The 18,010-nt window shown below is 41.9% G+C and overlaps 1 protein-coding gene across 1 annotated transcript in view; it reads left to right on the forward strand.

The window, feature by feature from the left end:
- The window catches only part of LOC124711460 (nucleoredoxin-like), a 240,805-nt gene that overhangs the window by 203,739 nt on the left and 19,056 nt on the right, over positions 1 to 18,010 (forward strand). Inside the window, exon 3 of the mRNA XM_047241555.1 lies at positions 14,225 to 14,423. Within this exon, the coding sequence (XP_047097511.1) occupies positions 14,259 to 14,423 (165 nt within the window). The 5' untranslated portion in view covers positions 14,225 to 14,258. The remainder of the gene's footprint in view (positions 1 to 14,224; positions 14,424 to 18,010) is intronic.

The raw sequence follows: 18,010 nt of genomic DNA on the forward strand, positions 1-18,010 counted from the left end.
CCGAGGCAGGATTTGAACCTGCGACCGTAGAGGTCGCGCGGTTCCAGACTGTAGCGCCTAGAACCGCTCGGCCACTCCGGCCGGCAACAGTCCTACAAATACACACAGTAATTAATAACATTTGGGCGCTAGTGGCCATTGCTTTTGCATCAATGGAGAAAACTGAAAATTGTGCCCGACCAGGATTCGAACGCGGGGATCCTGCTCACTAGGCAGACGCACTGGCCACTAAGTCATGCAGGAACACTGGTCACCGCAACTGCACGGGCTCCCTAGCACGCCTCCCGTCAGACCCAAATTCTCAACTTACCCACACGCTACTGACGTAATGCCCCTGTCCATTATCCTCATTAATCGCAGCGTTTCGTCGATTCCCGTTAGACTTCGAACTTGTACATCTTTACTGCAGGGATCATTGTCCGGCTTCGCCTTAATTGTATACGTCGTGTCTGTTCTTCTCACCACTAAACCATCAGAGCTTCCGCCTAGTGAACAGACGCCCTGGTTCGACTCCCAGTCCGGCACAAATTTTCAACTTTCCCATTGATGTAAAATCAATGCCCACTAGCGCTAAACGTCATTACTTCCTTTGTGTCTTGATTCATACGGCTGTAGGATAAAAAATGATGTTTACTCTTTCGGATATGTCTAAGAGAAGATACCACATATTTATAATAAAATCTTTTAAATGTGTTCATATTCAACTTTCCATGTTTTATCAGAAAAAACGTATGAAACAAATAATAAAGGAAACACTATTTCAATAACGATTCCACTTACATTATCATGATTAGTAGTCGTCGTTCTGGTGAATTAGGTTGTCTATGTCAGTTACATCATGTTTTCATAAGTCGATGTAAAATATAGATGATATTGCGAACGTCATCCTCAAACGTTTGAAAAACCTAGGATTACGACGTGTTAATTCTTTCTTTGTGGTGCTCCAGAAAAGTTCTAAGAATTGGGTGGGTAGGTGATGTAGAATTAGGCAGAAAAGGAATTTGTGGCATAACTTGACTAAAACAAGGTTGATATGACGCATTCTGAGACGTCAGACTGGAGGGAAGTGAGGACAGTAAAAATTACACCGGTAGACCAAGAGATGAACACAGTAAGCAGATGCAGAAGGATGTTGGTTGCAGTAGATGTTAGGAGAAGAAGGAGCTTGTAGAGGACAGAGTAGCGTGGAGAACTGCATCTGACCAGTCTTCTGAACGAAGACTACAACAACAATAATTCCTTCTTTAAAACTCTCTTTGTGTAAAAGGATATAATCAAATGTTTGACCGGTTTTTAAAGTTTGTTGAATTCGTAGGTGTCTAGGGGATGGTCAGATACTTGTCAGATTACCCTGTTATTGTTTTGTTAAGTTCCTATAACTTGATTAAATTGTAAGCAGAATTATGGTTGGTGAAATGAATAAATTTTCTTATCACCAGCTGGGAACCGTCCAGTTATTAAAATATTTACTGAATCCTACCTAACACTGGGACTGCAACTACAGACTGATTCGCGAGCTCGATCAAGAATGCACTAGGTCCGACCCTCCACATTGCTGTTCAAAGTTAATGTTTGAAGAATCGGTTGTGAATTATTTCTGAAAATCCACCACCCTATGCAGAAATTTCACATGCCTTTAAACACGACACTGTAGTTCAGTTTTAAAGTACACAAACCAATACAAAAGTTCTGCAAGTTCCAAGTTCCGGAAAGACTTCGAACACTTTAATCACGACTGACTCTCCGCTCATCAGGGAACCTCTTCTTTTTTACCTTGTCCATCCAACTTATTCTTTCCATCCTCCGCCATGTCCACACCTCAAAAGCCTCCAGCCTTTCTCTGTCTTTCTTCCTCAAAGTCCATGTTTCAGCGCCATACGGAAGAGCATTCCATACGAAACATTTTATGAGTCTTTTCCTCACTTCTCTGTCCAGACTGCTGCAGAAAATTCTTCTTTTATTATCAAATGCCTCTTTTGCCATTGCTATCCTTGTTTTAATTTCTGTGCTGCACTTACAGTCGGTGTCTATCCTGCTTCCAAGATACTTAAAATTTTGCACCTGTTCTAATATTTCTCCATTCAGCATAATTTTTATTTCTTTATTTCCTCCTAGTGCCAATACTTTTGTTTTCTTTGTGTTAATTTTCATTCCATAATTTTTCCCGTTAGCTTCAATAGTGTCCACTAAATCCTGTAATTCTTTTTCCACTATGGCTAGAAGGACCATGTCATCAGCAAACCTCCAATTTCTACTCCTTTGTTATCTGATGAGCATTGGTCAATCATATTTTCCGAGTTGAGGTTGAAAAGGGTAAGTGATGGACAGCATCCTTGTCTTACTCCTTTTCGTAGTCCGATCCAGTTTGTACTTTCTCCTCTCACTTTAAATGAGGCTTTTTGATTCAGATATAATGAGTTCTACAAGTCTTCTGGTTTTCCAGTCCACTCTCTTTTCCCTCATTATAGTCGCCAGCTTGTCCCAAGCCACATTGTCAAACGCATTTTCTAGATCGATGAAGCACATATAGAGATCTCTTCCTTTTTCAATAAACCTTTCTCCCAAGATTCATAGGAGCCCTATTACACCTTTGGTGCACGTATTCCGTCTAAAGCCAAACTGCTCCTTGCCAAGATTCTCCTCCATTACTTTTTCAAGTCTCTTATTAACATCACTTTGGCTGCATGTGAAATGAGGCTAATTGTCCTGTGCTCACTGCATTTCTTGGTTCCTTGTTTTTTCGGTAATGGAGTCATTACTGTTGTCAGAGAGTCCTCAGGCCATTCACCACTGTCATATATTTTATTACATAATCTCAATATTTCTCTTATTCCATCTTGGTTCAAGCATTTTAATATTTCTCCCGGTATCGTAACTGTACCTACTGCATTGCCATTTTTCATTGCAGCTATAGCAGACTTTACTTCTTCCATTATGATGGTTGGTCCTTTCTCGTCATCACTTACACAGTTTAAACCTAAGGAGAATTAAATCTCAACACATAGGTATTGTAGTCTATCACCTAATACTACAACTACACCAACACATAGGTATTGCAGTCTATCACCTAATACTTCTTTCTCATAACTCAAACTATATGGCATTACTTGAAATTCTTCAAGCGATATCGGCTGACACATTGTTGCTAGGATCGCTTGAGGCGTTTGGAAGTTATTAACTTCTAGAAATGGTAGATACATAAGTATCTTCCATCATCAAAGTCTAAAGTACTAGAGCGGGTGTCTAGGCGTGCTCCATCACCCGATTTCTGTGTTTCTTGTGGTTCCACGGCCTATTACGTATGTTATTTAGTATGGATTTTACTTATTCGGCGGCCTTGGAATAATTTGCGGCCTCCGAGTTTTCGCCACGGCTGCACCCTCACGCCACTCTCACGGGTAAACAGTGCGCGGTAATCCCTTCAGACGGTCTGCTCTCGTCCGACATCCGACATACCTCGTGGTTCGTACGTTTCGGCGCTTAATGAAATGAAGCCTGACCTGTCAAACGCTGGACGAGCGGCCAGCACAACACGCTACAGCAAAGTCAGCGAAAGAATCTCCATTACAGCTTATCGCGGCTACTTTGCGCTTCTATCTCAACCAGTCACATAATGCGATTTCATATCCGTCTCTAAGGCAATGCCTCACTGTAGTCGCAGCTTTGTACACTACTGGCCATTAAAATTGCTACACCAAGAAGAAATGCAGATGATAAACGGGTATTCATTGGACAAATATATTATACTAGAACTGACATGTGAATACATTTTCATGCAATTTGGGTGCATAGATCCTGAGAAATCAGTACCCAGAACAACCACCTCTGGCCGTAATAACGGCCTTGATACGCCTGGGCTTTGAGTCAAACAGAGCTTGGATATCGTGTACAGGTACAGCTGCTCACGCAGCTTCAACACGATACCACAGTTCATCAAGAGTAGTGACTGGCGTATTGTGACGAGCCAGTTGCTCAGCCACCATTGACCAGACGTTTTCAGTTGGTGAGAGATCTGGAGAATGTTTCTGGCCAGGGTAGCAGTCGGGCATTTTCTGTATCCAAAAAGGCCCGTACAGGACATGCAACATGCGGTAGTGCATTAGCCTGCTGAAATGTAGGGTTTCGCAGGGATCGAATGATGGGTAGAGCCACGGGTCGTAACACATCTGAAATGTAACTTCCACTGTTCAAAGTGTCCTCAATGCCAACAACAGGTGACCGAGACGTGTAACCAATGGCACCCCATACCATCAAGCCGGGTGATACGTCAGTATGGCGATGACGAATACACGCTTCCAATGTGCGTTCACCGCGATGTAACCAAACACGGATGCGACCATCATGATGCTGTAAACAGAACCTGGATTCATCCGAAAAAATGACGTTTTGCCATTCGTGCACCCAGGTTCGTCGTTGAGTACACCATCGCAGGCGCTCCGGTCTGTGATGCAGCGTCTAGGGTAACCGCAGCCATGGTCTCCGAGCCTATAGTCCATGCTGCTGCAAACGTCGTCGAACTGTTCGTGCAGATGGTTGTTGTCTTGCAAACGTCCCCATCTGTTGACTCAGGGATCGAGACGTGGCTGCACGATCCGTTACAGCCATGCGGATAAGATGTCTGTCATCTCAGCTACTAGTGATACGAGGCCGTTGGGATCCAGCACGGCGTTCTGTATTATCGTCCTGAACCCACCGATTCCATATTCTGGTAACAGTCACTGGATCTCGACCAACGCGAGCAGCAATATCGCGATACGATAAACCGCAATCGCGATTCGCGATAGGCTACAATCCGACCTTTATCAAAGTCGGAAACGTGATGGTACGCATTTCTCCTCCTTACACGTGGCATCACAGCAACGTTTCACCAGGCAACGCCGGTGAACTGCTGTCGTATGAGAAATCGGTTGGAAACTTTCCTCATGTCAGCACGTTGTAGGTGTCGCTACCGGCCCCAACCTTGTGTGAATGCTCTGAAAAGGTAATCATTTGCATATCACAGCATCTTCTTCCTGTCGGTTAAGTTTCTCGTCTGTAGCACGTCATCTTCGTAGTGTAGCAATTTTAATGGCCAGTAGTGTAGATGACAGAAGCTCCCTGACATCTGCAGCTGGCTTAAAGCGGCCACTTCGCGCATCCACCTCAACCAGTCACATAAAGCAATTCCGTATATGTCCCTACGGTAATGCCTCAATGTTGTCGCAGTTCTGTAGATGAGTATTGTTTATGCCTGCAGCTGCTTACACTTCTCACTTCTAAGCTGACAGAAGCTTTTCCGATACAAGGGATCTTTTCTGATGCGCTGGATTTTACATGCAAAAAAAAACAATTTTTTTCTGGAAAGTTTCTGAAGCGTGTCACTTCTACACTTTAAAATTGTACGGATAAGTTCAAACTGTGCACGAGTGTAGATGAACGGATAAAGTCAAAACGAAATTTTTTATCGAGTAATCTTGATCCGTTGTGTTGCGTGTAAATTACGTTCTTACGTGAACTGAATGCGTGGAAACAGTTTAAAGCGAACAAAATAAATTAAAAAATGTATTCTTTCGATAAATTTGAAAACTCGCTTTCAAAAAACCTAGCTCCATTCGGGTTTTACGTGTGAAAAACACATATTTGTCAGTTTTTTACGCACGCCACTTCTATTTTTCAAACGTGAGCTAATCGGTTTCAGTTTTTTAAAGAAGGTACGCAAATACAGCACCTAATGGTTGTCCTGTTGTTTTGTGACAGCTTTATCCGTTGCCACGATATAAGCAATATCCAGGTCTGAGAAACAATAAAGAAATCTATACCAGATCAGTCATCGGCCGAGTCAACAAATATCTACATCGATTGCCAAGCTATGGCGGCCTAGTGTCAGAATTACGGTACAGTAATGGGAACCAGAATGAAAAATGTTCGTATCGGAGCACAGAAAAAGGCGAATATGTGCTGGGCGGAGTCAAGGATGTAAAAGAAGGGAGCTAACTTTTCCACTTATTTGGAAGCTTCAAAGACGTTTAATCAAAAAAATCTTGAAATACTCCCACTTTTACGAGTTAACCCTACTTTCTTAGCGCAGTGACATCTCCTAGCTGCAAGGTGCTGGCACATCGTCATATTGGAATTTATAGGCTAAAGTTCCTGATCATGTGCCCAAAATCCAGAAGATTCGCCAGCCATAGTAAACAATATACAATATCACATGGCCGGAGAGCATACATGTAATAAGTAAAATAGTTTTTATGGGCGACATAAAATTTCTGGCGCTGGGTTTGTTCCAGGGCAGAGAATAAAATAATTTTGATTTCTGGATTTGGGGAGGGGGGTGGGGGGAGGTGATCACCTCCCCGAGACCATTTCTTTCCCAAACTCACCCCTGTTACATGTATGGTGAAGGATGTTATAAGAAACAGACACAAATTTATATGCTTCTCGAGAATAGGAGGAATCTATAATAGAAAGTATCCGAGAGTGAAGGTCCATGTATAATAGAAACTGCACCTGAGTGATTACGTGCCGGCCCGGGTGGCCGAGCGGTTCTAGGCGCTACAGTCTGGAACCGCGCGACCGCTAGGGTCGCAGGTTCGAATCCTGCCTCGTGCATGGATGTGCGTGATGTTCTTAGGTTAGTTAGGTTTAAGTAGTTCTAAGTTCTAGGGGACTGATGACCTTAGAAGTCCCATAGCGCTCAGAGCCATTTGAGCCATTTTTTTGATTACGTGTGCATCCTAAACTACACACATCAAAAAAGATTTTGCGTCACGTCGGTTCCGAGAGTTACGGAACCTGTACAGAAAATTGGATTAGAGATCAACATAAACATCATTTCCGCCATTTTTATTGCTCACGAAAAAAACACATTGCATGTTGAACCACCATACAGCGAGACCTTCAGAGGTAGTGGTCCAGATTGCTGTATACACCGGTACCTCTGATACCCAGTAGCACGTCCTCTTGCATTGATGCATGCCTGTATTCGTTGTGGCATACTATCCACAAGTTCATCAAGGTACTGTTGGTCCAGATTGGCGCACTCCTCAACGGTGATTCAGGGTAGATCCCTCAGATTGGTTGGTGGATCACATCGTCGATAAACAGCCCTTTTCAATCTATCCCAGGCATGTTCGATAGGGTTCATGTCTGGAGAACATGCTGGCCACATTATTCAAGCGACGTCGTTATCCTGAAGGAAGTCATTCACAAGATGTGCACGATGGGGGCGCGAATTGTTGTCCATGAAGGCGAATGCCACGCCAATATGCTGACGATATGGTTGCACTGTCGGTCGGAGGATGGCATTCACGTATCGTACAGCCGTTATGGCGCCTTCCATGACCACCAGCGGCTTACGTTGGCCCCACATAATGCCACCCCCAAAATAGCAGGGAAACTCCACCTTGCTGCTCTCGCTAGACAGTGTGTCCAAGACGTTCAGCCTGACTGGGTAGCCTCCAAACAAGTCTCCGACGATTGTCTGGCTGAAGACATATGCGACACTCATCGGTGAAAAGAACGTGGTGCCAATCCTGAACGGTCCATTCGGCACGTTGTTGGGCCCATCTGTACCGCACTGCATGGCGTCGTGGTTGCAAAGATGGATCTCGCCATGGACATCGGGAGTGAAGTTGCGCATCATGCAGCCCATTGCGCACAGTTTTGGGTCGTAACACGACGTCCTGTGGCTGCACAAAAAGCGTTATTCAACATGGTGGCGTTGTTGCCAAGGTTCCTCCGAGTCATAATTCGTAGGTAGCGGTCATCCACTGCCCTCGGGTGGCCTGAGCGAGCCATGTCATCGACGGTTCCTGTCCTCTTTACTCCTCCATTTTCGAACAACATCGCTTCGGTTCACTCCGAGACGCCTGGATCACTTCCCTGGTTGAGAGCCCTCCCTGGCACAAAGTAACAATGCAGCCGCAATGGAACCGCGGTATTGACCGTTTAGACATGGTTGAACTACAGACAACACGAGCCACGTACCTCCTTCCTGGTGGAATGACTGGAACTGATCGGTAGTCGGACCCCCTCCGTCTAATTGGCACTGCTCATGCGTGGTTGTTTACATCTTTGGGCGTGTTTAGTGACATCTGTGAACAGTAAAAGGGACTGTGCGTGTGATACAATATCCACAGTCAAAGTCTATCTTCAGGAGCTCTGGGAACCGGGGTGATGCAAAACTTTTTTTTATGTGTGTATAATAACACGTTGTGTCACATTGCACGACATAACATTATGTATCGTGTTACTTTACTTCACGCGATGCATTATACTACATCACATGGGCACTAACACTGGCAGGTAAAAAAGTGCGAATATGTCAAGATGTTTTGATTTAACATAAATGTCTTTGAAGCTACCAGATAAGCCGGAAAGCTAGTTGCCTTCCTTCAAATCCCTACCTCCGAACAAGACATATTCGCCTGTTTTCTGCCACGACAGTAGCATTTTTCATTCTGGCGGAAAATATTCATATTTGTTTACTGTCAAGGAAATTTATTGTTCTTTTCGTATTTAATAAAAAGAAATTCAAAGCCTGTGTTATTCAATACATTCCCACTTGTTTCAGCAATTTTCTACCAATCATATTTCTTTTGTCATCAACGTTATATTCCCTTCAGATCACACCATCGCTGTCCGCCCCTGGTAGCTGAGTGGTGCTGGCACGGTAGCTCAGCGTGTTCGGTCAGAGGGCTGCTCGCCGTCTGTAATTAAAAAAAAAAAAAAACTGAGTAAAGGAATCGACGATCAACTTGAATGCATGTCTTCTGACGTCCACCCAGACCAAATGCAACGAACAATACCGAAAAAAGTGAAAAAGAAAAAAAAAAGAAAAGAAAAAGTGGTCAGCGCGACAGACTGTCAATCCAAAGGGCTCGGGTTCGATTCCCGGCTGGGTCAGAGATTTTCTCCGCTCAGGGACTGGGTGTTATCCTGATCATCATCTTTTCATCCCCATCGACGCGCAAGTCGCCGAAGTGGCGTCAAATCGGAAGACTTGCACCTGGCGAACGGTCTACCTGGCGGGAGGCGGTAGTCACACGACGACGACTCCATCGCTCACGCAAATCATGCCAACAACAAAAGATAGAAGACGGAAGTTTTCTGTAGTGCTAATGCTAAAGCGGAGAGGACGTGTAGTTCCTTTGATGGTTCACTGAAAGAACGGCCGCCAACAGAACTCTAGTGAATTTGAGCCGAACACGACTGTTCGCCCCAACCAGGCGTAAGTGCACTAGTCTGCGCAGGGAGTCGTTTCGCAGACTACTGGCTTTCTTTGTTTTCTCACACAAAGTGCCAGTTATGTAAAGCAGCTGATCTTAGATTAGCTCAAAAATGAACTGGGAAATATGTGTTACATAAATGTTAAGATTATCTCCTCTTGAGCAATGATTGACTTTAACTAACCAAAGTTTGCAGATCATGTAAAATTTTAATTGCACTCATCAGTTCACAACGCCGCAAAAGAACAGATTTTGGGCAAATGCAAGTTGAAAAGCTACAAGTAATACAGAAGTTGTTAACATTACGACGTTGCTAAAGTTCGAATTAGTTTTCTAAATCTATAACGTTAGGTTAAAGAGAATGTTGATGAATTAAGTAACGAGTGCAGATACTTATTCCCATAATAATTCTCGATGACTCGTAATGTGAAAAAGTAAGATAAGCAAATTATAACACTTTTCATTGAACAATGAATAATATGAATTTCGGCTTGAATAGCTGTAACTACACAATTAGTATTCAATTTTTAACTACCAAACATGTGTTTAAGCTGCTGTGAGAACTGCACGCGCGCTGACGTAAGTCAATAAGCAGTCACATTTATTAGCCAATACGTAGCCTAAATGTAATTGTATGTAGGTGACAAGTCAAGCGTACACCATCTCCAAGAGGACCATGCCCAGTAAATCACTATGATGTGCAAAGTAACCATCAGGTTGACGGCAGCTCTACTTTAAGCAAACAATACGAATGTACAGCTCAGCTATTCTCTGTGCCGATAGTTTCTTAAGCGTTGAATAAACATGGCTTTAAACCCGAGAACTATCGAAGCTATCGTCCGCACGGAAAGCAGCCTAAATCGATGACCAGTATGAGCATTTTCATTACGTTCAGCAAAATTCTGCAAACTCATCATGATGCCACAGTCGCCACCAGAGTGTACTCGCCTTCAAATTGTTCGCATTCAAGGCCAGTGCCAGATTTCTTGGAGAAGTCTGAGAAGTTTTTTGCACTTGTTTGCCTCTTTGCATACAACAAGAAACCTTAAATAATAAATACTGCATACATACGGTGTATGTGATAAATATCCGTGGTCAAAGAGCGAGAATAGTACTGATAGCTGATTTGGTGTTGTTGTTAAACATGCCTGATAATTTAGGTCAACCCTGAACCTCGTTCAGTTGATCCAAGTTTAATGTTATATATTACGCAATGAATTTGTGACCTGAGTTCATTTTCTGAACAAACCAGGAAACCTTACTGTCTGATCCTCTTCAATTTCCTTGCAGTATTTTAAAGTCATCTCCGGCAACATCTATTTATTAAAGCAGTTTGAAGCACAACTGAAACAAAAACTCGAAAAAAATTGCTTTAAATAGTGTTATTAAGTACAAAATATTTGGAGTATTTTAACAGAGCCGCCAGCAGTTGAGCATGTAGTGCACAAGTCTTGTAAACATTAAGTCGTTGATTCGATTCTCACTAGTAGCGGCCTGTTTAAATTTTATATACATTATCAAATAAATTTAATTAAAAATTCTGAATCATTATTATTTATTAAAATAACATAATTCATTTTAAATGACTAATCACATGAAAAGAAACTAAAATTGATATGCAATGGCGAAATTCCTTGTTCTTAAATTAAAGAAATTGTTTATGCCAGTAATATACCGTACTGTTGGATACTAGAAATAATATAGTATTTTATTTTCTGTTTGGTATTTCACATTTCTCAACCAGATTACTATGTATACTCGCATTTTCATGTGATTAGTAATTTAAACTAATAAGACGCGATTTTTATTAAAAATGTATTTGTGATGACTCGCTAAGGTATAAATGGAGATCCACATATGTGGATCTCAAATCTCAGTTATAGTGAAAATGTACTAATCATTAGCCGGCCGCGGTGGTCTAGCGGTTCTAGGCGCGGAGTCAGGAACCGCGCGACTGCTACGGTCGCAGTTTCGAATCCTGCCTCGGGCATGGATGTGTGTGATGTCCTTAGGTTAGTTAGGTTTAAGTAGTTCTAAGTTCTAGGGGACTGATGACCACAGATGTTAAGTCCCATAGTGCTCAGAGCCATTTGAACCATTTTTTTTACTAATCATTGCCATGTATTTTCTTTCCTCATTCACCAATAAACACATTTTATTCAGCAGAATAGATATTTTATTTGAGATAGTAAACTCTATCTCCTAATGCACACAGAAAATAGGATTATTAATGTTAATATTTCTGAAATATATGATCTCCAATTTAGGTTTTTGTTGACGTTCTAAAGCAATTTCATAAATGTAAGTAAATAATAATCACACAATAATTTGTGGCAAGTAATAATTTGCTACTGCTGGTAAATAATTGTTTATGGTACATTTTATGATAAGCCTCAAAATAGTTATTTTTCACAGTACATAAATACATTTCACATTTGATCACATGTCTCGTTATCTTTGAATTGCAGCCATTTTGCAATTTGAGGCATTCCTTACCTCAACGAATTTTGGTAGTTTGCCGACATTGTAACACCTAACTTCTGAAACTGGTTGCAACACAATTCTACCTGGCTTTTCATTTATATATTCTGCAGCATGTACATCTGCACTGTTAGAGGAACTGACTGTACAAGGACATCCGCTTCTCCTGACTAGTGGCTCAACCTCTTAACATTGTTATTGCTCACGTGTCAGTTTCATCGACCTCAGCAGGACAATCTTTAGTCAAAAATGAGAATTCCTATCCTTCCTAATCAGATAATTCCGCAGTGCTGTCATTAAGAAGAGTTTGTAATTGCTCGTCAGAGTGTAGAAATAACAGCTATTTCAATACTCTACTATCGAGGACGAAATTGAAATTAACAAATAAACATTATGACCTGAGATCCACATATGAAGACCTTGAGAACATGGCTTATTTTGTAGTAACGAACAAAATTACATAGATCTGAACTAATTCTCAACAACATGAATAGTTTCGAATGTTGTGTAAAAAACGCAGATTCTCAGTCTAATATGTACGTATAATAATTATTTAGGTACCATTTCCATTTGCAGACGAAACCATTTTCTGCGTACAAACAGCTGTAAAGTAACACACCAATTGTTCTTTAAAAGGTAATGTGCCCTGGTTTTGCAACTAAGAACTAGAAAGTCCACACTGGCAGACCGTCGTTATATATCCCGAAAAATGCGCCAGTTTGCGGAGAAAAAATATTAATTTCCAGCTGTTATTGTCCAAGTTTCGCTGCCACGAAGTACCGACGGTGTTACCATTGTTTTGTAAAACTTTATTAGGGATTTCTTTCTCACCTTTTCATTCGCCTCATTAATGAATTTCTCACTTTTTTGTACCTCATTTTTGTTTGTGAAGGGCATGGTATTTCCCAAGAAGTTGAATTCATTCAGTCTTTTGTTGGGGTTGACATTGTCGTGCTGCTTCATTATATCGATACCGGGGCACTGGCCTTCAAATCCTGAAAGTACACTACTGGCCATTAAATTGCTACACCAAGAAGAAATGCAGATGATAAACGGGTATTCATTGGACAAATATATTATACTAGAACTGACATGTGAATACATTTTCATGCAATTTGGGTGCATAGATCCTGAGAAATCAGTACCCAGAACAACCACCTCTGGCCGTAATGAAGGCCTTGATACGCCTGGGCTTTGAGTCAAACAGAGCCTGGATGGCTTGTACAGGCACAGCTGCCCATGCAGCTTCAACACGATACCACAATTCATCAAGAGTAGTAACTGGCGTATTCTGACGAGCCAGTTGCTCGGCCACCATTGACCAGACGTTTTCAATTGGTGAGAGATCTGGAGAATGTACTGGCCAGGGCAGCAGTCCAACATTTTCTGTATGCAGAAAGGCCCCGTACAGGACCTGCAACATGCGGTCGTGCATTATCCTGCTGAAATGTAGGATTTCGCAGAGATCGAATGAAAGGTAGAGCCACGGGTCGTATCAAATCTGAAATGTAACGCCCACTGTTCAAAGTGCCGTCAATGCGATCTAGAGCTGACCGAGACGTGTAACCAATGGCACCCCATACCATCACGCCGGGTGATACGCCAGTATGGCGATGACGAATACGCGCTTCCAATGTGCGTTCACCGCGATGTCGCCGAACACGGGTGCGACCATCGTGATGTAGTAAACAGAACCTGGATTCATCCGAAAAAATGACGTTTTGCCATTCGTGTACCCAGGTTCGTCGTCGAGTACACCATCGTAGGCGCTCCTGTCTGTGAGGGTAACCGCAGCCATGGTCTCCGAGTTGGTAGTCCATGCTGTTGCAAAGGTCGTCGAACTGTTCGTGGATATGGTTGTCGTCTTGCAAACGTCCCCACTGTTGGCTCAGGGATCCGTTACAGGCATCCGGATAAGATGCCTGTCATCTCAGCTGCTTGTGATACGAGGCCGTTGGGATCCAGCGCGGCGTTCCGTATTACCCTCCTGAACCCACCGATTCCATATTCTGGTAACAGTCATTGGATCTCTACCAACTCGAGCAGCAATGTCGCGATACGATAAACCGCAATCGCGATAGGCTACAATCCGACCATTATAAAAGTCGGAAACGTGAGGGTACGCATTTCTCCTCCTTACACGACTCCTTACACGAGGCTTCACGACAATGTTTCACCAGGCAACGCCGGTCAACTGCTGTTTGTGTATGAGAAATCGGTTAGAAACTTTCCTCATGTCAGCACGTTGTAGGTGTCGCCACCGGCGCCAACCTTGTGTGAATGCTCTGAAAAGCTAATCATTTGCATATCGCAGCATCTTCTTCCTGTCGGTTAAATTTCGCGTCTGTAGCACGTCATCTTCGTGGTGTAGCAATTTTAATGGCCAGTTGTGTATGAAGATAACCGAGAAGGTCAAGTCCCATAAGGTCGCCTAGTGAGACGAAAATTGATCTCCAGTCAGCGACGTTTATGAGAGCGCTTCTCGTGCTGACCGCTGGTGACGGACGCTCAGGCTCGCCCTGGCTGCGTTACAGGAGCGCCGAGAGCTTCGAGTCGTACCTGTCGACGATGCCGTGGCTGGCGGTGGCCTACGAGGAGGCGGAGACGCGTCGCGAGCTGGCGGCGCTGCTGCGCGTCCAGGGCATCCCGGCGCTGGTGCTGCTGCACGCCGCCGACGGCAGCGTCATCACCGACGACGGCCGCGCGCTCGTCAACGACGACCCGGACGGGCTGGTGAGTGACCTTGCAAGCGAGACGTCACACGCTGTATCGAAGACGGAAAGAGCTGCCTACCAACTTTCGTCATCGTTCGGTTCACAACATGCGAGACGAACATGACGTTAAAAACAATAACGCTTACCACATACGGGGAGAACTGGACGTCACGTTTTTTTTTTTTTTTTCTTTTTTTCAACTGCAGGATACGTTAACCTAGATGTTTACGTTGTTTATAAATACGTAAAGCTCTGCATTCATGTGGACTGGGCTGTGAATAAGGGAGAAATTAAAGTGTTGGCAAGAACTAACTGTGAAACTTATAGAACACACCAAGCATGGTGGCGCAGTGGTTAGTACACTGGACTCGCATTCGGGAGGACGATGGTTCAATCCCGCGTCCGGCCATCCTGATTTAGGTTTTCCGTGATTTCCCTAAATCGCTCTGGCAAAATGCCGGGATGGTCCCTTTGAAAGGGCACCGCCGACTTCCTTCCCTAATCTGATGAGACCGATGACCTTGCTGTTTGGTCTCTTTGCCCCAACAACCCAACCCAACTTGTAGAAAAAGATGTACCATTTTTTGTAATATGCCTTTATCAGCCGCAAAAGTGAGACTACTTACACAGATTTACAGGGGGGGGGGGGGGGGGGGGAAGAAAATGACTAGTTTCACGAGCCGCTTCATAATTAGAAATGAAGGGTAGTAGTGGTGGTGGTGGTGGTGGTGGTAGTAGTAGTAGTAGTAGTAGTAGTAGTAGTAGCAACAGCTTTATTCATCTGTAGATCTCTTTTTACAATGCTACTGGACATGTCAAAGAATTTCCAAGTTTAGACCAATTTAAAATAAGCAAATTCGTATACATATACATTTACAGACTTCTAGTTAGAGACACTCATTAGATTTACTCCTGGTATAGAAAACTTCTTTTACAAATAATGTAATGCCACACTGTTCACTCATATCTCACTATCAGTCACTGCACACACACACACACACACACACACACACACACACACACACAGGCGATTCCTGTGCTATTTTCTTTACTGCAACTTCCCATTTGCTGTCCTGAGAAACTGAGTCAGTATCCCTTTATAATGAATGAGATGTTGAGCTCAGAAAGAGGAAGAGGTGTTAGTATTATGTTATGCATAGCTTCGCAGTAAGTTTTTCTAGAAAAGGAAAAAAAAATAAGGAAAAAAACATAGTGTGAAGGTGTTATGTGGACCGTTGGATGTTTTATAATCATTATGATTATTTATTTGTATAACCTTTTTTTTACCAAACCCCTACTCTTTAATCTAAGTATTCCCTCAATGTGTAAAATGTATTGCATTTTAAATAAGTGTATTTTTGCAGTTTCTTTAATCTCTTTTGGTAATTTATTGTAAAGTTTTATTCCTTGGTAGAAAACGCTGTTTTGAGTTTTATGTTTATTTTCTCTTGGTAAACGTAAGTTGAGTCTAGCTCTTGTTCCATGGTCATGGACAGAGCTGTTTGTGAGTAATTACCATTGTTATTTTTGATGTGTACAGCTGACTGGTAAATGTATTCACACAGACCAGTTAAAATCCCCAGTGTTTTGAACAGATCTTTACAATGAATACTATTTTTGGTTATTATTCTTATGGCTCTTTTCTGGAGATTGAAAACTGTGTTCATATTTTGTGCATTTTCCCCCAAAAAAGACTACCATAGCTAAGAATTGAATGTACATATGAACAGTATGTAACTAAAAGACACTGCATGGTACACACTGATGATAGGATTCTAAGGGCATAACATGCTGATGACATTCTGTTTGCAAGTACCTTTGTGTATTCACACCACTTCAACTGAGAATCAATATTCATTTAGAAATTTTGCATTCGTTACATAATCTATGGAGGTGCCATCTACATTTAATTTAACATTGTCATTTTCCCTCTTCAAACTGAAATTCATGGCATTAGTTTTATTTATGTTTAATGTCACTTTATTGCTTATTGACTAATCGTAAACTTCCTTGAGAGCTTCATTTGCTTTCTCTGCAAGGAGTTCTCTTGTTTCTTCAGTGACTATAATATTGCTTTCATCATCGAAGACAATTTTTTCACCATGAATGACCCTACTGGGAAAGTCATTGATGTGTATTAGGAATAGTATTGGTCCTAATATGCTATCTTGCAGAACTCCCATATTAATGTATTTTGGTTCTGATAAGTGTTTTACTAGATCTATTTGAAGTATGTGTTATCCCTACTTTTTGTACCCTATCTGCTAGTTATGTTCGAAACCAGCCATTACCTACCCGTCTTATCCCTAATACTTCTCATTTATTTTATAAAATCTTGTGGTCGACTGTGTCAAAGACCTTAGAAAGATCAAAAAATATGCCTGTAACACACTAATGTTTGTCCAGAGCATCAAGTACAACTTTTGTGAATTCTATTATGGCTGACTCCGTATTTTTGCCACCTTGGAAACCAAACTGTGATTTTCTTAAAAGATTGTATTTATTCAGGTAAGTCATTAATCTGTCTTTTGTAATTGCTTCTATTATTTTTGAGAATGGTGACTGCAGGGAAATGGTCCGGCAATTTTTGTGTCTTCTGCATTACGTTTCTTAAGCAAAGGTACAACTCTTGCCTGTTTTAACTGCTCTCGAAATGTGCCTGATGTGAAGCATTCATTTATTATGATTAGTCATTCTAGCAGACAAATGAAAGCAGCAGCTTACTTATATTATGTCCAATGAATGACAGCTGTTTCAAAAATTAAAGGGTCTCTTGAAAACAATTGGTAAAATCTGTTGTACCAAAATTATGAAAAATGCCACGTTTTAGGTTCATGATGTACTTTAATTGAAGAAATTTTTGTTTGGCAAAGGAGCATGCTAAATGGAACAACTACAGATATCTTCAATCAGTGGTAATACTCAGAAAATCAACATCCAAATTTCACAAACGGTATGATTACATAACATTATTAACAAGCTAACTGCTGCACCATTCAGAGACCTCTTCAATATAATATTAACAAACATTTAGGTTCTGCCAGTCAACTTTTTGTAGTTGCAGCTATTCAGCATTTTAGTTTACTTGTTATACATTGATATGCCATTATCTTGAATCCTTCTTAATTCATCAGTTCCATTTCATTAATTTCCAAGTCATGTTTTGGTAAGCACAGCACATCTCTTTGATATTCCACTTTCCCTTCCATTTCAAACGAATATATTAAATGAATGTGCTACTTTTGGTCTGCTTGTAGCTCTTTCAGTAGCACCTGATTTACTCTGCAGGTCTGGCTTTCACAAGAACTGCTCATAAAATATGTATAGTGAAAACATTGAGATTGATTGGATGCTGCTTTTGGTCACACTGAATTATTCTGGAAATTGCCCATTAAGGAAACCTCTTATCAGAAGTCTTCCGATGCAGACTCTTTCATGTATGATGTGACTGAGTTAGAGTCAATGCATCAGCCACACCCATATACAAATGCCAGTCTCCAGTCACTCTCCAGCTCCAACAGTTAAGAAGTATCATATTATGCTTCATGTATTTTCATAATACTGTGAAGAGCAATTTCAAATTTACCAGATATCCTGAATTGTGTT

Source organism: Schistocerca piceifrons, chromosome 8 (genome assembly GCF_021461385.2).
Source record: "Schistocerca piceifrons isolate TAMUIC-IGC-003096 chromosome 8, iqSchPice1.1, whole genome shotgun sequence".
NCBI lineage: Eukaryota > Metazoa > Arthropoda > Insecta > Orthoptera > Acrididae > Schistocerca > Schistocerca piceifrons.